General features: G+C 45.4%; 1 protein-coding gene across 1 annotated transcript in view; it reads right to left on the bottom strand.

Annotated features, from left to right (window-relative positions):
* Positions 1-19,268, bottom strand: part of LOC144674547 (uncharacterized) — a 66,622-nt gene extending 47,354 nt beyond the window's left edge. The window contains 2 exon segments of the mRNA XM_078535847.1: positions 18,124-19,064; positions 19,260-19,268. Of these exon segments, the coding sequence (XP_078391973.1) occupies positions 18,124-19,064; positions 19,260-19,268 (950 nt within the window).
* Between the last annotated feature and the right edge of the window lie 2,388 nt (positions 19,269-21,656).

The raw sequence follows: 21,656 nt of genomic DNA, 5'->3' as shown, positions 1-21,656 counted from the left end.
GATTTTATTCTCCCAATTATCCAGAACATCATATGGATCTTCCCAAATAGCCTCCTAGCCCTTTTCACAATGTTTTTTTTAACATTACTTCATCTCCCATTTAGGAGATAATGTTACGGATGGGGTTGTTCTCCCTGGAGGTGTTGAATGGGCTCACTACACGACAGCTTTTATCAGTGTTGTTTATCCAGAGTGATTAAAGCTCTCGAGCATCCCACCGGACTTTGGGTGGTAGAGGATGTGGAAATGTAGTGACATACCCATAAGATGACAGAGCTGTTGCATTACTTCTGCTGTGAAATGAGAATCAATATCACTCTATCCTTTTCAGAAAGCCCCATCTGGTAAAGATCTATTCCCATGGGATATTGGCTGTAGTGACTGCATCATTATTACATACCAAGAAATCTTGAATCCACCAAGTAAACGTATCTATAATTACCATGATATCCTAATCCCCTCCTTTTATGTGCATAATGGACCTGTATAATCAACCTGCAATGCTTCCCAGGAACATCATTCAGGTAGGATGTGTCCATCAGAACCTTAAATTTTGAAGATCTGGATTGATTTGGACACAGATGAGACACAGGTTCCGGTTATGATGGACATCCTGGTGCACCCTGGTGCATCCTCTGCCACCAATAGTAATTGTGTGACATATCGATGACTTGAAAAAGAGAAACATGTCCCCAATTTGACCCATAAATAAAATGAATCCTGTTCTGAGCCATTGAGGTGTGACTCAAGAAAAATTAGACCCATCCATGTAATAGAAAAACCTCGTCATGTCGGATGAGCGAGTCCTTACTTGCTGTGAGGGATGAGGTAACGTCTCCTATGGTGTACGGCCTCTTTGACTATAGTCACATCAGGGTCAGGATCCTGACAAATTTTAAAATCAGGTTTAACTGGAGTCTGTTATATCGGTGCCAATGATGGAGTTTTGGGTGGATCCCAAGGACATCCCAGCAGCTTTCCTAGTGAGTCAGTCTGCCTGGTTATTACCCTCTTCACTAACTCCTGCTGTTGATGTACCTTCGCCTTACAAATAGCAAATTGCCCCGGACACTGACCAGCAATATCCCAAATCATTCGGAGTTTGGAGTGGTGGGTGAGTGGTTTCCTTGCTGTTGTGTTTTTTTTTTGCCAGAGAAAGTGGTTTTCCCTGAAGGAGTTACAACCCAAGGAGGTTTCAGAATAGTTCCTGATTCAATCAGTGACGGTTTGAAGGGCTTTGATCACAATAACCTCAGATTTCTGGACTAAGTATTGTGGTGGGCATTTACTAAGGATACTACGGCTGACATGGGGAATCAAAGATGTAGTACCAGTCTAATATGGTCCCTGTTCATAAAACCAAGACTCATCCACATAAACCCCAGTGGAGTCTAACAGTGGTGTGGCTTTAATAGGTCCATTGTATATGGCCTCTTTCACCTGACAAGTATGTGGAGTTCCTTCATACTGCAACATTCCAACCAATTGGTAATTTTTTCAGTTTTATGATGTTAATATCATTGCTTTGTATCTCAATTCATTTACTCTATCACACCAAGGATATTCCCTTGCCTTGGCCTTTAACTAATAATGTCACTGCAGTATATGGGGGTGTGTAAAATTTTTGAATTTAACTCCACCAAGTACTCTGTGTGCTTAACCAACCAGTGAACAGTCAATTCTGCTTAATAAACTGGACAATTGATCTTTCCACAGTGGTGAGTGTGTCTGAGAAGTATCCAACTGGAAAACCTTTTCCATTCACCGCTTCCATCTCTACAGCAGATATACATTGTTCTGACAGTGCCAACAGGTCTGAGGAATTAATTGGATAGATCTTCCAAAGAGTCAGCACAGGCATGATGGGCCGAATGGTTTCCATCTGTGTTGTATCATTCTATAAAACTGTGAATATTCAGTATCAGGGGATAGCGAGATCAAGAGAGAGGAAGCAGCTACTGTGCGATTGCAGCCAGCCTGAATCAACACCTTCAGAGGAAGAGATAGAGTCAGAAAAGTTTTTAAAACACAGGAGAGCAGCGGTTTGAATCACTTTGAGAAATGAAACACGGCATTAACAAGAATTTATGTGATTTTTAAATCAATTTATCTCAGTTGGTAACAGAATTATTTGCTCTTCTCTGTCTGGAGTATCAATGGCGCTCTTGTTACCCAACATCCCCTGCGAATGTGAATGTGCCCTATTCCCTCTACAGGAGCCCAGTGCACAGGAGCAATATTGGACGGTGTCCAGAGCATGCGCAGTGTCACTTTGGTTAGAGCCTTGTGATTGCGGGAGACGCTTTTTGCAGCGGGTGAGAGTGGTTGAGGTGGAGGGAGGGAGGGAGGGAGGGATGGAGCCGGGAGTCGGGGTGGGGAGGAAGAGGAGGCTTCAGAAAGACCTGGTGTAGGCCGCAAGGCCTGAATAAAACTCTACGGGTCCTGCGTTTACAGCTCTGGGGCTTTTTCCCAGGAAGAGGCCCAGTTTAATGGCCACCGGGGAACGGAGCGCATGCGCGGCTGTGTTGGTGATGCAACAGAGGGGCGGGGCGGGGCTTCAGGGTCCCCGTGACCAGGAGAAAAAAAATAATTGACTCATCGATTTCATTCTCTCTGCGCACAAGAGCTGGTGACAGGCCCGAGTTAATTGCCACCATCTTTAGAGGGTCAAGGTGCTGCAGGGCGTTTGCGCGGCCACCCTAAGAACATCAGAAATAGGAGTGGGCCACCGAGCCTGCTCTGCCATCAATAAGAACATGGCTAATCTTATTGTGACCTTAACTCCACTTTGCTGCCAGCCCCCGATAACTCCCTTGTAGATGAAAAATCTATCTAACTCAACTTTGAATATATGCAATGAGCCAGCCTCCATTGCTCTCTGGGGAAGAAAATTCCAAAGATTAGCAACACTCTGAGAGAAGAGGTTCCTCCTCATCTCAGCCTGAGAGGAGAGACCCCTTATTTTTAAACTGGCCCATTAATTCTAGAATCCTCTTTGAGTGGAAACGTCCTCCCTGATCTATCCTGTCAAGACCCCTGAATCTTACAGGTTTAAATAAGGTCACCTCTCATTCTTCTAATCCCCAATGAGGATAAATTCAAACTGCTTAACGTTTGCATTGAAAATAAACTCCCTAATCCCATGAATCAGCCGAGTGAACCTTCTCTGAACTGCTTCCAATGCACATATGTCCCATAAGACGTAGGAGCAGAAGTAGGCCATTCAATGAGATCATGACTGATCTGACAATCCTCAACTCCACTTTCCTGCCTTTTCCCCATAACCCTTGATTCCCTTACTGATTAAAAATCTAAGCCTTCAATATATTTAGCGATCCAGCATCTACAGCCCTCTGTGATAAAGAGTTCCACAGATTGACTACTCTCTTAGAGAAGAAATTCCTCCTCATCTCTGTTTTAAATGGGCGACCCCTTACTCTGAGATTATGCCATCTGGTCCTGGACTCGCCTACAAGGGGAGAGCAACTCAGCATGTCAAACCCCCGAAGAATCTTGTATGTTTCAATTAGGTCACTTCTCATTCTTCCAAAATCCAATGATTACAGACCCAACTTACTCAACCTCTCCATATAAGAAAATCCCTCCATACCTGGATCAACCTCGTGAACATTCTGTGGACTGCCTCCAATGCCACTATATCTTTCCTGAGATAAGGGGACCAAAATTGTTCACAATATTCTAGGTGTTGTTTAACTAGTGCTTAAGTAATCCTGGGACAGGCAGCAGGTGGAGAGAATGTTGTGAATTTCTATCCTGGACTGACGGTGATGGATTTTGGAAATCTCTTTAACAGGGGGTTAGAATGAGAGGATTTACACACAGCAAACTGAAACCAAGAGAAATATTTGTCTCTTCTAAACTTATATCCTGAACTGACATTTATTGCTTTTGTCATCTCTGTTACAGGGAGTTAGAAGATTTGAAAATTATGAGATTTTTCTCTAACTCCAGTGTTTCTGCTGTCTTTTCAACTGCAGGCTCCGGCAGATTAAAATTTTGAAAACAGTGAAATTGTTTCAGAAGTGAGTATTATTGAACATTCATCTACCATTTAGAGTTTTTAGTGCTGTGCTCTGGTTCCATGGCTCTGGGGCTGGTGTGGCTCCTTTACTGTGGTTCTGAATCCATGTCTATCCGTTACTCTGTTTCACTCTGCCTTCCCTGACCACCTCTATGCCATTGTCTAACTTCCTCTGCCTCTAATATTGGATGTATTTTAACCATGTTTGGTATATTACTGTTATTTCTTCCAAATGTGTCTAAATGAGGTTTCCACCGTTACTCATCCCCTGGCTATCCAATACTGATTTACCAGCTTTATCTTCCAATGGTCAGGAATTGCTTTTCCTGCACTAAAGATCGTTTCTTTTCTGCTCATGAGCTCATATTGACCATCAAATTCTGCTCCATTTTTATTCCCTGGAATTGATTCTCCACATCCTGAAATGTTAACTCTCTTCCTCTCTCTACAGTTACTGTCTGACCTGCTGAGTATTTCCAGCACTTGCTCTTTTTATATCAGATTTCCAACAACTGCAGTATTTTGCTTTTTTTTGTTACAGGTGTTTATCTCTGAACTGAATCGAGAAACAGAGATGGACCAATTAAAAACTGATTTGCATCAGGGTGGGTGTTGGTTGTAGAGGTTGGTCCCTGGCCCCCAGTGTAGGTATTTTTTATGCAGTCATAGAATGATTATAATACAGACAGAGGCCATTTAGCTCATCATTCCCATGCTGGCGCTCTCAAGGACAAATCAGCTAGTCCCACCCTCCTCCCCTTTCCTCGTAGCCCAGCAATTTTCTCTTTCTAGGTGCTTATTCAATTCCCTTTGAAAGCCTTTGTTGTATCAGTTTGAGCTGGAGTGGAGACGGAGGAGAAGCTGCTGGGTTTAACCCCGAGGACTTTGGAACCCAGTTGGGCCCAGCAATTTCCGATGTGAAATTGTCGAGGGAGGTAGATACTAGGTGAGACCAGGTTAATAAACAGACACTGTCCAGGCAATGTAACTGTTTTAGGAACAAGGATTTCTTTTGATGCTTTTGATCTATTTGACATATGCATGTTTTTAAAATTTATTCTTGGGATTTGGGCATCACTAACAAGACCAGCAGTGTTTATTACCTATTCCCAGTTACCTGTGGAGAAGATGATGTTTGACTTTCCTGAACCGCTGCAGTCCATGTGGTGAAGCTGCTCCTACAATGCAGTTAGATAAGGAGTTACAGGATTTTCATACAGCAATGATGAAGGAATGGTGATATAGGTCCAAGTCAACAACAATTTGTTGTATTTATAAAGCACCTTTAACATAGCTCCAGCAACTCCAGAGGTGCGGTGAGAGTGACTGCCCTTGATATCAAGGCAGCAACTGATTGACTGCGGCATCAAGGAGCTCTAGCAAAATTGAAGTCAGTGTGAATCAGGGGGAAAACTCTCCACTGGTTGGACTCATACCTAGCACAAAGGAAGATGGTTGTGGTTGTTGGAGGTCAGTTATCTCAACTCCAGGGCATCACTCCAGGAGTTCCTCAGGGTAGTGTCCTCAGCCCAACCATCTTCAGCTGCTTCTTCAATGACCTTCCTTCCAACATAAGGTGAGAAGTGGGGATGTTCGCTGATGATTGCACAATGTTCAGCACCATTCGTGACTCCTCAGATACTGAAGCAGTCCATGTCCAAATGCTGCAGACCTGGACAATATTCAGGCTTGGGCTGAAAAGTGGCAAGAAACACTCGCACCATGCAAGTGCCAGGCAATGACCCTCTCCAATAATATAGAATCTCTCCATTAGCCCTTGACATTCAATGGCATTACCATTGCGGAAACCCCCACCATTTAAATCCTGGGGGTTACTATTGACCAGAAACTGAACTGGATTAGCCTTATCAATACTGTGGCTACAAGAGCAGGTCAGAGGTTAGGAATCATGCGAGGAGTAACTCACTTCCTGACTCCCCAAAGCTTGTCCACCATCTACAAGGTACAAGTCAAGATTGTGATGGAATACTCCCTATTTTCCTGGATGAGTGCAGCTCCAACAACACTCAAGAAGCTTGATGCCATCCAGGACAAAGCAGCCCGCTTGATGACACCCATCTACAAACACTCACTCCCTCCACTACTGATGCACAGTGACAGCAGTGTGTTCTATCTACAAGATTCACTGCAGGAACTCACCAAGACTCTTAGCATCTTCCAAACCCACGACCGCTACCATCTAAAAAGACAAGTACAGCAAATGCATGGAAATACCACCACCTGGAAGTTCCCCTTCAAGCCACTCAGCATTCTGACTTGAAAATGTATCACTGTTCCTTTACTGTCACCGGGTCAAAATCCTGGCACTCCCTCCCTAACAGCACTGTGGGTGTACCTACATCGCATGGACAGTAGCACTTTAAGAAGGCAGTTCTCTCTCTCTCTCGCTCTTTCTCTCTCTCCCTCTTGGTCATGGTCACTTTTCTGGTGCCTTTGTGTTTTTGTGGGTTCTCTCTCACTGCCTGTTTTCTGGTTTAAATCAATTTGACAGGTTTTTAGAAGGAGAGGATTTGCAGCCGTGAAACTGAAACCAAACATCACATCAGAATCTGACAGAGTTACCCAATTTACCGTAACATGAATATCATTAGATTTTGAACATGGAAGGAAAAAGCACCGTTCACAATGAGGAGAAACCGTATACGTGTTCTGTGTGTGGACGAGGCTTCAGCCGGACATCTGGCCTCTCGAAACACAAATGCAATCACAACGGGGTGAAGCCATGGAAATGTGGGGATTGTGGGAAGGGATTTACCCATTCATCTATCTTGCTGAATCACCAGAGAGTTCACACTGGGGAGAGACCATTCATCTGCTTTGACTGTGGGAAGAGATTCACTCAGTCATCCCACCTGCTGAGACACCAGCGAGTTCACACTGAAGAAAGACCGTTCACCTGCTCTGAGTGTGGGGCAGGATTTACTCGGTCATCCAGCTTGCTGATACACCAGCGAGTTCACACTGGAGAAAGACCATTCACTTGCTCCATATGTGGGAAGGGATTCACTCAGTCCGGCATTTACATAAACTCACTCACACTGGGGAGAGACCATTCACCTGCTCAGAGTGTGGAGATGGCTTCACTCGGTCACCCGACTTGCTGATACACCAACGAATTCACACTGATGAGAGACCTTTTCAATGCCCAGACTGTGGGAAGTGCTTTAAAAGTTCTGGGGAACTGATATCCCATCAACATGTTCACACCGATGAAAGACCGTTCAGGTGCTCTCACTGTGGGTCTGGGTTCAAGACATCATCTAACCTCACTATACACCAGCTAATTCACACTGGGGAGAGACTGTTCACCTGCTCGGACTGTGGGAAGAGATTCACTCGGTCATCCAACCTGCTTAAACACCAGCGAGTTCATAAGTAACTCCCGTGATTCGATTTTGCTGTTAACCACACCCAGGACTGAACCATGTTCATTGAGATCTGTTTTTTTCTTCTTCATCTTCGTCCCATTTTACTTGGGGTCACCACAATGCTGCTTGATCACCTTTTCCATCTCCTCCTGTCACTCACACATTCCTCTTCCAATCCCACTGCATTTCTGTCTCTGGCCACCACATCTTTCCATCTGGCCCTTAGACATTCCTCTTTTCCTTCTTCCTGACAGTCCCATGTCCATCACTCACCTCACCACATTTCCTCCCTCTCTCCACAATGGATGACCAGACCATTTCAATCTCTTCTCAGCTACTTTCTTCGATGTTTCCACAATCTTCACTGACCCCCTGATATACTGGTTCCTGATCTTGCCCTTTCTTGTCACTCCACACATCCATCTCAGCATCTGTATCTCATTGTATCCAGTCATTGTTCCTCTCTTCTTGATACTGCCCAAGTTTCTGCTCTGTACAACAAGGCCGGTCTCACAACTGTCCTGTAGATTCTTCCTTTTCAATTTCAGTGACACTTTTCGATCACATCACATTGCACTGCACTTCTTCCAATTACTCCAACCAAAGCTAATCTGTTTCTTAATTTTCATACTTCCATCTTCTGCCATCGCTGGCCCCAGGTACTTGAAGCTACTCACATTCTCCAAGTATTCACCCCTAATCTCTTCACCTTCACTCTGATTCTCTTCCATAGGCTCAAACCGACAGTCCATGAATTGGGTCTTTGGTTCACTAGTGAAGGAAGGATTTTCTTCCTTTTAGGGAACGAAATCGGCCATCCTCATCCAGTCTGGCCTACACGTGACTCCAGACCCACAGCAATGTAGTCGACTCTTAACTGCCCCCAGCAATGACCTAACAAGTCAGTCAGTTCAAGGGCAGTTAGGGATGGGCAACAAATGCTGGTCTTATCAGTGACTCCGCATTTCATGAAAGAATTAAAAAAAAACTAATCTTCATACCTGTGCTTTTCTCCAGTTCCCCAGATACTCAGTCATGTTCTCATCATAGCTCAGTGTCATCTGTAAATTTCACTCCCTCTCACAGTTACAACATGCGAATCAGGAAGAGGAAGGGATTCCGTGTCGATCCTTGGTGCAATCCAACTTTGATTTTGAAAAACTCACTCTCTCCCACACAGCTTCTTACTCTTGTCTGGAACTCCTTGGTCATGTCCTGTAATAGTCATACATACTTCTCAGGGACTTCATGAATTCTAACACATCTCCAGACTTCTTCCCTGGGCACCTGGTCATAAGCCTTCTCCAGATCAATGAATACAATCTTCGTGTTGCATTGACCTCTCCAATATTTCCCCCTCACTTGTCTCAAAATGAAAATAGCATTGGGATCTGTTTCTGCAAATGTTAATAAAACCTAGTCCAGTAATAGGTGTTAATATTCTAGGTAAAAGTAAAATAAATCAGCTTTATGTTAAACACACAGTGTGACGAGTCACTTTAATATCTCTAACACAAGTTAGTTCCTTTTGAAAGGCTTTCCCTCTCCACTGTCTCCTCCACACTCACCTCAAACAGAAAGTGTGAGGAGCTCACAGATTTCCTTGTCTCTAAGGTTGAGACAATCTGACCAGCTGCCTCTGCTGCTTCCCTCCTTTCCACTTGACCATCGGGCCCAACTTCCTCTAAAGATCTGCCCGGCTCTAGCTCTGAACTCATCTTTCTTTAGTTTCTCTCCGATCCCCCCTTATCCTCTCAAGAACTCATCTTGTCCATGAGACCCACCTTCTGCTCTATTGACCCTATTCCCACTAAACTGCTGTCCACAGAAAAGTTTTGAACGAGCATTCCTTTATGGAGGGTGGAAGATGGGACACCAGCCACGAGAGCATTGGAATAGTCGAATCTGGAGGCAACAAAGGCATGGATGAGGATTTCAGCAGGAAATGGGCTTCAGCAGGATGGGGACAACCGATATTACAGAGGGGGAAGGAGGTGATCTTAGTGATGGAGAAGACACGTTGTCAGTAGCTTAGCCCTCAGCTCAGGCTCAAATAGGAAACTAAGGTTGCTATTAGTCTGCTTCAACCTCAGACTGTGGTAAGGGAGGGGGCTGGAGTCGGTGATGAGGAACAGAGTTTATGGTAGGGGTGGGGGCTTTTGTGGGCTCAAGTATTAAATCACCTCCTGTATGGACTCGAGCATTAATTAATCGCTATCCCTTGTAATAACATTACAGAAACAGGTCCAGTCTCGATGTGGTGATAAAATTTTTTTCACTAATTGGACTTTAACTGACACTGTTACGATCCATAGTTTTCCATGTGCCAGAATGTGCCCCATCAATGACTACAGGAGCCCAGTGCGATTACTCAGGTTGTTCTCTGAGCATGTGCAGTGCAAGTGGTGGATGTGCAACATGGTGATCAGGAGCAAATAGGAGATCACATTGAATTACGGAGAATATGGAGTCCAGAAACAGTGCATTCTGTTCGACTAATCTGCTGGTGTTTATATTTCAAAAAAGACACATTCCATTCCATCTACCCCATCTGAGCTTTTCAGCTTGTATTTCTTTACAGAGGTACCAGCAGTGAAACAAAAGCAAAACACTGTGGATACTGGAGATCGGAAATTTAAAAAAAAAGTGATGGAAACTCAGCAGGTTGTTTCCACGAGTTTGTACCAGCACTGATCTTTGTGAATTTCAACCTTCGACATTTTTCCAATATGAAATTTCATTTGGAGGTGGGGGAGAATTGCACAGATTGCATCAGGGAGGAAGGTCCAGACATTTGGGTATCTACACACTTTAAGTACATATTTTGTGTGTTGCGCCCCGGGTCCCGAACTCGATTGGGAAGCCGATATATTGAAATATGTACTGCCAATTGAATGGCGGATTATCTACCCAGAACGCCCCGCGCTGCGGAAAGTCCCCTATCAATGACTATAGGAGTCCAGTGCGCAGGTGCAGTGTGCGTGTGCGCTCTGAGCATGCTCAGTGTCAGTCATGGTGACAGAGTGAGGAGGAGCGGACGGTTCGGGAGGCGGGAGGAGATTGTGAGCACAGGGTAGGAATGGAAACCGCGGCTGGACTGGGAACTGGATCAACTTCTGGGGTAGGCCCCAGGCCCCGTGTTTACCCCGCGGTGACAGGCCCGGGGGGAGGGAGCGATGGAGCCGGCGGCTGGACGGGGAGGATTTGGAAACACTTTGTGGATCCGCAAACCCTGAGGAATAATTGTCAGCTCCTGGTTTGCAGCTGCGGGGCTTCTCCCTCCCGGGAACAGGCCCAGGTTAACGGCCGCCATCCTGGGTCAGCGAGTGGAGGATGGTTCACATCAGAGGATGGGGGAGGGGGGGACAATAAATAAGAGGTTACACTTTGGGCTCAAATCAATGAGGATCTGATCTGTGGGAAGGAAGGAAACCCTGGGAGGTGGGCGGGGAGGATTCAGAAACACCCGCTGGAGGCCCCAAACCCCCAATAAGACTCATTGATTTTATTGTCAGTCTGCAGACAGGAGCTGGAGAACTGAACCCAGGCAGAGGAGAGGGAGGGAGAAAACTGGGAGTGGAGGAAAGAGGTGGTGGAGATGGTGAGATGGGTTTGGATTTCAGCCCAGAGAGGAGGGAGTGTGTGTGGGACGGGGATTTAGAGCTTTGGGGGAACAAGAGAGGAAAAAATGTATTTTTTAGAAACGAGAATTGCCTGTTCCCAATTTCTCCCCTGTACTGACAGTGATAGCATTTGTAATCTCTTTTTACAGATATTAGGAAGGAGGATCTACAGAAGCTCAAACGAAACTTTATGTCAAGATCTGGTTAAGTCATTTGATTCATTATCCTTTGAATGTGGAAGGAGAAATGATTCTCTGTTCTGTCTGAGAGAATTGATTTCAAACAGCAGGAAAATCACCAAGAGACACAAACCGAGAGACTATGTTCCAGTGAACTGACAGAGCTTTAACCAGTTACACAGTCTTAGAAAAACACCACACCATTCATAGCAGGAAGAAACTGTATACATGTTCTGTGTGTGGATCAGGCTTCAACTGATCATCCAACCTGGAGAGACACAAGGACACCAGCACAATGGAGAAACCATGGAAATGTGAGGACTGTGGGAAGGAATTCAATTATCCATCCCTGCTGGAAAACCATCGACGTGGTCACACTGGGGAGAAGCCATTCATCTGTTCCGTGTGTGGGAAGGGATTTACTCAGACAACCAACCTCATGTCACACCAGCGAGCTCACACTGAGGAGAGGCCGTTCAGCTGCACTTCCTGTGGAAAGAGGTTCAGGTCTTCATCCAGCCTGATTGCACACCAGCAAGTTCACACTGGGGAGTGGCCGTTCACCTGCTCCATGTGTGGGAAGGGATTCACAAAGTCATCCAACCTGGTGACTCACCAGCGAATTCACTCTGAGGAGAAGCCATTCAGCTGCACTTCCTGTGGGAAGAGTTTCAGGCAGTCAGGCCATCTCATTGTACACCAGCGAGTTCACACTGGGGAGAAGCCATTCAGCTGCACTGACTGTGGAAAGCATTTTAGACAGTCGAACGATCTCATTTCACACCAGCGAGTTCACACTGGGGAGAAACCGTTTACCTGTTTAGTGTGTGGGAAGGGATTTACCACATCCTCCAACCTGCTGATACACCAAAACACTCACACTGGAGAGAAGCCTTTCACTTGCTCCCTGTGTGGAAAGGGATTTGCTCAGTCACGAGACCTGCTGAGACATCAGCAAGTTCACAAGTGACTGCAGGGGCTGGATTCTGTTGTTACTTTTGCTGTTAATCACATCAAGGATTGCTCGTCTGACAATATTTGATTTGTTTCTGCTAATGTTAACAATCCCTGTAACTGGATGGAGTTTAACAGACTGGATTTGCCACTGATTTTTGGGGCTGCAGTGTCCCTTTTTAAAAGCACCATCTGTGATCTCTCCCCTTAATACAAGAGCTCTCTACAGGAACCTTTTAGAAAATATAAAATGAACTTTTACTTCATCCTAAATTGACCTTTGCAAATCTACATTTGGTGTCTGTAAGGTGATAGTCTCATAGACGTCGACAGCACAGAAGGAGGCCATTTGGCGCATCGTGTCCACGCAAGTCAACAAAGATCTGACTGCACTAATCCCTTTTTTCCAGCACTTGGCCCATAGCAACACAACACAACATAAGTGAATATCTAAATACTTCTCAAATATTACGAGAGTTTCTGACTCAACCATCCTTTTAGGCAGAGAGTTCCAGACTCCCAACACCCTCGGTGAAAAAAATTCTCCTCAACTCCCGTCTTAGGTTCTATCTCCAATTAACATCTTCAATTAAAAAAGGGTGATTAATCCTTACTGACTTGCACATTTTTCATAGAGGCAGCTTCATTATGAAATCAAATTGAACAAATTAGTTTCATCATGAAACAAAATAGTGAAACATTTTACAGGCACATCAATAAAAGTTTTATCAATCAGCATTGATATTGGTGAAGCTTTGAAATCACTGATATCAATCATTTACCAGACCGATTCCTGGGATGGCAGGATTGTCATATAATGAGAGATTGGGTCGACTTGGCCTGTATTCACTGGAGTTTGGAAGAATGAGAGGGGACCTCATTGAAACATATAAAACTCTGGACAGACTGGATGCAGGGATAATGTTTCCTCTGACTGGGAGGTCGAGAACAAGGGGTCACAATCTCAGGATAAGGGGTCGGTTATTTAGGACTGAGATGAGGACAAACTTCTTTACTCAGAGGTTGGTGAACCTGTGGAATTCTCTACCACAGAAGCTTGTGGAGGTCAAGTCGCTGAATATATTTAAGGCATTAAGGGGTGTGGGGAGAGAGCAGGTGTATGGTGTTGAGATAGAGGATCAGCCATGGTCATATTGAATGGCAGAGCAGATTTGAAGGGTAGAATGATCTACTCCTTCTATTTGCTATGTTTCTATTTCTGATACAGCAGCAGCAACATTTGGTAAAGGTGGAACCCACAACAAAGACTGGTTTGAGACCTACTCAGCAGAGATGACATCTGTCATTGAAGCAAAAAGCAAAGCCTACCTGATACACAACATAAACCCAACAGCTTGAACGCAGCGTAACTTAAAATTATCCAAGACAGTTGTGCAAAAGACAGGGAGATACTGTGCAAATAAACACTGCAACAGCCGACACCAAGAAATCCAAACTGACTGTGACAAAGGAAATGTATGTGCTGTGTATGATCGGATCAAGAGGGCGCTTGGTCCAACCCATTTGAAATTGGCAGATGATGTACTCATTGACAGAAGTAAACAGATGTCCCGCTGGGTTGAACATTACTGTGAGCTGTACTCCCGTGAGACAGACATCTCCCAGTCTCTGTTTGACTCACTTCTGCAGCTTCCTGTCATGGTTGAGTTGGACCAGAAACCTCCTTCATTTGAGCTGGAAAAGTCCATTGATTGCATAGCAAGCAGAAAGGCTCCCAGCAAGGAAGTAATTCCAGGTGAACTGTTCAAGCACAGGAATTCCCATCTCCTGTCACACCTTCATGACCTCCTCCTCTGGAAGGTCATCAGCATTCCCTCATTTTGAGGATAATGCCTACTCAGGGTCACGAGTTTCTGCCATGGGTCATCATGTGACTGAACAGGCTGATTCTTAACCCACAGATTGTTGGGCACATGGGGCGGATGTTCTACGAGGTAGTGAGATCCAGAGTGCAGGATTGCTTCCTTTTTTTCTCCCTTTCTGCCACTGCTCTGCCTCTTCATTAAGCTGTTGGGACTCAGAGCGTGAGGCAGCTGGATGGATAAGTTGTTGCCATTCTGAACAATTGGTAACAAACTCCTCCCAGTCACGAAGGCCAAAGTCACTGTGCTTCAAGGAGACATTCAGAGTGTCTTTGAAGCATTTTCTTTGTACTCCCCTAGAATGTCAGGCATTTGAGAGTTGAGATAAGAGAACTGTCATCACCAATCACAGACAGTCTCTGACCAGCCTCCATTTCTCTTCCATTTACAGATGCTCCCTCACCGGTCTCCATCTCTGCTCCACCTACAGATGCTCCCTGACCAGTCTCCATTTCTCTTTCATTTATAGATGATCCCTGACCAGTCTCCATTTCTCCTCCATTTACAGACACTCCCTGACCAGTCTCCATTTCTCCTCCATTCATAGACGCTCCCTGACCAGTCTTCTCCATTTACAGACACTCCCTGACCACTCTCCATTTCTCCTACATTTACAGACGCTCCCTGACCAGTCTCCATTTCTCCTACATTTACTGACACTCTCTGCCTCTCCTGGATTTTGGGACTGCCTCTGCTCTCAGGTTTTTGTTGTGATCCGGCTCGGAGGGAAGCGGTGGAGGCTGTTATTGGAGGTTTATATTGTTGTTTGCTGTTATCTCACTGTCAATGCACATCGTAACTGGAACTCTGCACTCAACACCCTTCCCCTGGCTTCCTGTCCTCACAAACATCACTCTGCCACATATCCGCCAACTGATTAAAACCCACAAACTGGTTGAAACCATTCATGCTGCACCTCACTAACCGCTCCATGATGACCAGTTCAACCTATCTACTGCCCGCAGTCCATCTCACTGCCCCATATGGAGCACCCTTCCTGAGCAAGATCTACCAGCAGACATCCTTTGGATCAAGCAATGGAACCACAGAAAGTCACTGACAAGTTCCTCGTGACAATCCCCATCTGCTGAATGGTTTGAACTGCCACGATGATAGTGGTCCTTGCTGAACCGGCTCAGGACAGGGGAGGGCCCTGATGCAGCCAAACTCCACCACTGGGACCACAGCACAAACCCCTTATCCACTTGAGGAAAAGTACAAACAATGCTGCACGTGACCAAGGAGAGTTCCTCTGACAGACTAAGTGGCAGACTTTCTGTCCTGCTGTACATTCTGGGAACAGACACACACCATTGAAGCAGTGAATCTCCTATTGAAACTTTGGTTTTCTCTGGCAGCACGGAGATTTGAGGGGCAAAAGCTGTTTCAGAACAGTGGAAGGAGGGTAACAAAAAACTGCAGCACAAGAGTCTGGGGTCCACTCGGTCAAAAACAATCACAACGCAGGGGTGTGGAGTTTAGGGCAACAAGAGCTGGTGGCTGAGGTTTCAATCCCATGGAGACCAGGGTTGAGTACCACTGGTACAAGGGGTTCAGTACCAAGGAGACAGGGATTTAGTCCCACTGGTACAAAGGGTTCAGTCCCAAGGAGACAGGGATTTAGTCCCACTGGAACGAAGTCCCACTTTTCCCTGAAGTAAAAGCAGATACCACTGGATGTCAGCATTTTCTGTTTGTTTCTGAATTCAGATTTTCAGCATCTGCAATATTTTACTTATGTGCCACCATGCCCTTTTTTTATTCATTTACGGGATGTGGGCATCACTGGCTCGGCCACCATTTATTGCCCATCCCTCATTACCCTTGAGGTGGTGGCAGTGAGCTACCTTCTTGAACCACTGCAGTCCCTGCGTGTAGGTACACCCAGTGCTGTTAGGGAGGGAGTTCCAGGATTTTGACCCAGCGACAGTGAAGGAACGGTGATATATTTCCAAATCAAGATGGTGAGTGGCTTGGAGGAGAACTTCCAGTTGGTGGTGTTCCCATGTATCTGCTGCCCTTGTCCTTCTAAATAGTAGCAGTTGTGGGTTTGGAAGGTGCTGTCTAAGGAGCCTTGGCAAGTTTCTGCAGTGCATCATGGAGATGGTACACACTGTGGCCACTGTTCGTCAGTGGTGGAGGAAGTGAATGTTTGTGGATGGGGTGCCAATCAAGCAGGCTGCTTTGACCTGGACGGTGTCAAGCTTCTTGAGTGCTGTTGGAGCTGCACTCACTCAGACAAGCAGAGAGCATTCCATCACACTCCTGACTTGTGTCTTGCAGATGGTGGACAACTTTGGGGAGTCAGGAGGTGAGCTAATCGCCCCAGGATCTCTAACCTCTGACTGCTCTTGTAGCCACAGTATTTATATGGCTCGTCCAGTTCAGTTTCTGGTCAATGGTAGCCTCCAGGATGTTGATAGTGGAGGATTCAGTGAAGGTAATGTCATTGAATGTCAAGGGGCAATGGTTAGACTCTCTCTTGTTGGAGATGGTCATTGCCCTGCACTTGTGAGGCACGAATGTTACTTGCCACTTGTCAGCCAAAGCCTGCATATTGCCCAGGTCTTGTTGCATTTGGACAGTGACTGCTTCAGTGTTGTTGTTTAATACATTTGTTTGGATCTGGAGGAGAGGTAATCAAAGACCAGACAGATTTAAATCCTCTTTTCCTTTTTTAATGTTTGTACAATTTATAATCCATAATCCAGTATGACTCTCACATCCACAGCTTGTATTTATGTAGCATCTTTAACATTGTGAAACATCCCAAAGTATTTCACAGGAGAATTATCAATCACCATTTGACAATAAGCCATGTAATGATTAACAGGGCAGATGAAACCAAAAACTTCATCAAAGAGGTAGGATTTAAGGAGTATCTTAAAGGAGGAAAGTGAGGTGGAGATGTTTATGGAAGGAATTCCAGAGCTAACTGACTGTCCTGCAGTGGAAACATTTTCTTCCTATCTACCTGTCGAAACCTCTCAGCATTTTGAACACCACCATTAAATTTCTCCATAACCTCCTTGCTCTCAGGAGGGAAATCCCAACTTCTCCAGTCCCTTCACAGAACTGAAATCCCTCATCCTTGGTATAATTCTGTTGAATCTCTCCTGCACCCTCTCTGAGATAGTGACGTCCTTTCTAAACTGAGGTGCCCAGATTGGTCATGAAATCCAGCTGAGGTCTCACCAGTGGTTTAATAAAAGTTTACTATAGCTTCCTTGCTTTTGTACTCTGAGCCTATTTCAATGAAGACAGGATCCTTTGTGCTTTATGAAAGCCTTATCAAATAGCCCTGCTACCTCCAAATATTTCTCTATATACAAAGTGTTCTTGTTCCTGCATTCTGTTTAAAATTGTACCATTTAGTTTATACTGCCTCTCCTCATTCTTCCTTCCAAAATGTATCATTGACTGTGGATCCCGTTGGGATGTTCTGAGGATATGAAAGGTGCGAAATGAACACAGGAACTTTCTTTCTGTTTTACAGCTGATTAAAAGTTGTCGATTTTGCTCCAAAGATTAAATTGAAATTGATATTCAAAGTTACCTATTTTGCTGCAGAAACAACTGGGAGTCAGAGAATTAAGAGGAAAGATCCCAGACAGATGTTCTTCAAGGTACACTGCAGGCCCAGCAGCTCAATCAGCTCCGCACTCAACTCAGAAGACCTTAACAACTACCCAGAGGGGAGTTCTCCTGGTGCAGTGGGACCAACATTCGTGTTTTAACTAACACCACTAAAAAACAAAAATCTGGATTAATTGGTCATTTGTCTCATTACTATTTGTGGGATCTTGCTGTGCACAAACTGGCTGTTGTGAAAGAACAAAAAGAGCATTTCAAAAGGAACTAACTTGTCTTCGTGCTTTTAAAAAGACACAACACACTGTTTAATACAAAGCTGATTTGACACTTATCCAGAATTTGAACAATTGTAACTAGACTGCAGTTTATCAAAATCATCAGAAACAGATCCCAACTCTCAGAATGAACATGGTTCTGTCCTGGATGTGGTTAACAGCAGAGTCAAACCCTTGCAGTCACTTGTGAACTCGCTGGTGCATCAGCAGAGTGGAAGAACGAGTGAATCCCTTCCCACACACAGAGCAGGTGAAAGGCTTCTCCCCAGTGTGAACTTGCTGGTGCCTCCACAGATTGCATGAACGAGCAAAGCTCTTCCCACATTTTGAGCAGGTAAATGGTCTCTCCCCAGTGTGAACTCGCTGATGTACAGTGAGGTCAGATGATTGCCTGAACCCAGTCCCACAGTGAGAGCACCTGAACGGTTTCTCGTCAGAGTGAACTGGTTGATGGTGCGCCAGGTCTCCAGAACTTTTATAACATTTCCCACAGTCTGAGCATTTAAAAGGCCTCTCCCCGGTGTGAACTCGCCGGTGTATCAGCAGATTGGATGAATTAATGAATCCCTTCCCACACACAGAGCAAGTGAACGGCCTCTCCCCAGTGTGAACTCGCTGATGTATCAACAGGCTGGACGATCGCCTGAAGCTCTTCCCACAGTGAGAGCAGCTGAATGGTGAGTAGCCAGTGTGAATGCGCTGGTGCTCCCTCAGTCCATATGGACATTTAAAGCTCCTATCACAGTCAGAGCAATTAAACTGTCTCTTATCATTGTGAACTTGCTGGTGTCTCAGCAGCCCAGATAAAAACATACATCTCTTCCCACACAGGGAACAGGTGAATGGCCTTTCCCCAGTGTGAACTCGCTGGTGTGTCACCAGGGTGGATGAATGAACAAATGCCTTCCCACACTCAGTACAGGTGAAAGGCTTCTCCCCCGTATGACTGCGTCGATGACCTTTCAGCTCAGAGGCATAATTGAATCCTTTCCCACAATCCCCACATTTCCATGGTTTCTCCCCAGTGTGACTCCGCCTGTGTTTTGACAGGCCACATGATCGACTGAAACCTCGTCCACACACAAAACGTGTACGGTTTATCCCCACTGTGAACAGTGCTAGTTCCTTCCATGTTCAAAGGCCGATGATATTCAAATCCAGAGGAATTGAGCAGCTCTGTCAGATCCCGATGTGATGTTAGGTTTGGGTTTCCCATCTGTACATTCTCTCCTTTTAATATTTGGTAAAACAAATAGAAAAAAGGAAAAAGAGAGTGTGAGAGAGAACACAAAAACAAAAAGACAGGTTGTGAAATTGAGCAGAATTCATGGGGCCAGCATTAGAAAAGAGACCATGAAAGCTGCCGGATTATTGTAAAGACCCAACTGTATACTGTTGTCCTCCAGCGAAGGGAACCTGCTATCAGGTTTGGATCTACAGAACAGGGAGAGAATTGGGAGGTGGCAGCAGTGGAGGTTTTCTACATCTGCACCTCTACCAGACGTTTGACAGAACCTGTCACCTCCACCATCTACAAAGACAAGGGCAGCAGGTGCATACATATACCATCATCCTTTTCAAGTCACACACCATTCTGAGTCAGGCATATATCCCTGTTCCTTCATCGTCACTGGGTGAAAATCTAGTAACTCCTTACTAAGAAGAATTGTGACAGGACCTTCACCACACTGACTGCAGTCGTTCAACAAGAAGGCCCACCGTCACATTTTCAATGGGAAACTGGGAATTGACAATATGTGCTGGTCTCACTGGTGATGCCCAATTCCCATGAATGAAGTGAAAATTTTCTGTACTTGCCAAATGGATTAAAAGACTCTACACATAAACTTGTTAATAAAACAATACTGTTTTCTGTTGCAGTATAGGAACCGCGTCAGTTTAATAAACTAATTTCTCCTAGAATCTACCTCCCTTTAGCTTCCCACATTGGAAATTGTTGGGCTCAACAAGTCCTCTGGGTTTCAGAGCAGTGGAGGAGACTAGAACCTGGAGACGCAGTTTAAGAATAAGAGATGAGAAATTTAAGACTTAGATGAGGAGGTTCGTTAGCCTATGGAATTCACTTCCCGAGAGCACAATAGAGGCTGGGTCATTGTTCAAGGCAGAGTTAGACAGATTGTTGATAGACAAGGGAGTCAAGTGTTGCAAGGGCAGACAGGAAATTCAAGTTGAGACCACAACCAGATTAGCCATGATCTTATTGAATGGTGGAGCAGGCTTGAAGGGCTGAATGTCCTTCTCCTGCAGCTAAGTTCTAGTCCTATGGGTTAAACCCAGCAGCCTCACCTCCATCTCCACTTCAGTTCAATGTGCTTCTGCATCCAACACTATCCTGATTCAAACCTGGTCTGTCTGTGTTTCTGGATTCAGCCTGCAATAGAACAAAAGCAAAATACAGTGGATTCGAGCAATCTGAAATGCAATAAGAGAAAATGCAGGGAAACACAATAGGTCAAGCAGTATCTGTGGAAAGAGAGAAACAGAGTTAACATTTCAGGTCGTTGACCTTTCCTCAGCCTCGAATAAAACAATTACCGACAGTTCCCACAATCCCCCGCGCCCCAGAAACCGCTCTAACCAACTCACGCCTTTCCCCAGGGCCAGCCGCGGGGCATTCTGGGCAGCTCCTTTGTTGTGAGTCGGACTCGGTGGAAATGGGAGAAGAAACTGGGAAGCGGCAGCGAGGATGGGGGAGGCGCTGCAGCATTGCTTTAATGGGCAGCCCCGACCCCCAGCAGCCCCCAGCCCGGGGAGATCACCGCACGGCCGCCGGGCCCGGCCGCTCCCATTCAGCCTCGGAGAGCCGCACTCGCTGCTCCTGAGGCTGTGCTCACCCCCCGCTCAGTTTCTCCATTGAATCCTGTTTCTCTCATTGTTTTTCCCAATTCAGATTCACCGCCTCATTTTATTTTCTTCCTCTGAGCCCCTGATCTCCATCTGACAGGGCCGTGTTGGAGAGCAGGCATTGACTGTCCTGGGAAACAACAGCAAGAGGAACTCAGAGGCCCGAGGAGCAAGGAAGCAGCGAGTTCACCAATTGGAGCAATTGAGGCCTGGAACCTGAGTTGGCCAGTCAAGTGAGTCAGTTGGAACCCCTGGTAGACAAGTTATCATTAAAACATTCTTTTTTTTGGGGATGTGAGCGTCGCTGGCTATGCCAGCAATTATTGCCCATCCCTAATTGCCCTTGTTTAGAGGGCATTTAAAAGTCAACCACATTGCTGTGGATCTGGAGTCACATGTAGGCCAGACCAGGTAAGGATGGCAGATTTCCTTCCCTGAAGGGGATTAGTGAACCAGTTAGGTTTTTATGACAATCAACAATGATTTCATGGTCCTCATCAGAGTTTTAATTCCGGATTTTTATTAAATTTAAATTTAATCATCTGCCGTGGTGGGATTTGAACCCCAGTCCCCTGGGTCTCTGGAAAACAACAGAGTAGTTTAAATGTTGTCAGTATTTTGATTTCCTGAGGCTCTGATTATGAGTTTCAGACATTCTGTGCCACGTGGATGAGGGTTTCCAAGGTCATGCATCTCTCTCTTTGCATGTCGATGTTTGTAAAAAATATACAAATTGATTTCCCCCTCATGTTTCTATTTTCAATGCTGAGATGGACAATGCCCCACCAATTCCCACTCCCCTTCTTTCTCGTGGTTAATGGAGGGTCCATGCACTTGAGTTGATGCATAATT

This window comes from Cetorhinus maximus, unplaced genomic scaffold (genome assembly GCF_964194155.1).
Source record: "Cetorhinus maximus unplaced genomic scaffold, sCetMax3.hap1.1 HAP1_SCAFFOLD_696, whole genome shotgun sequence".
Classification (NCBI taxonomy): domain Eukaryota; kingdom Metazoa; phylum Chordata; class Chondrichthyes; order Lamniformes; family Cetorhinidae; genus Cetorhinus; species Cetorhinus maximus.
Note: the sequence above shows the minus strand (reverse complement) of the source record. Positions and strands in the feature narration are given on the sequence as shown.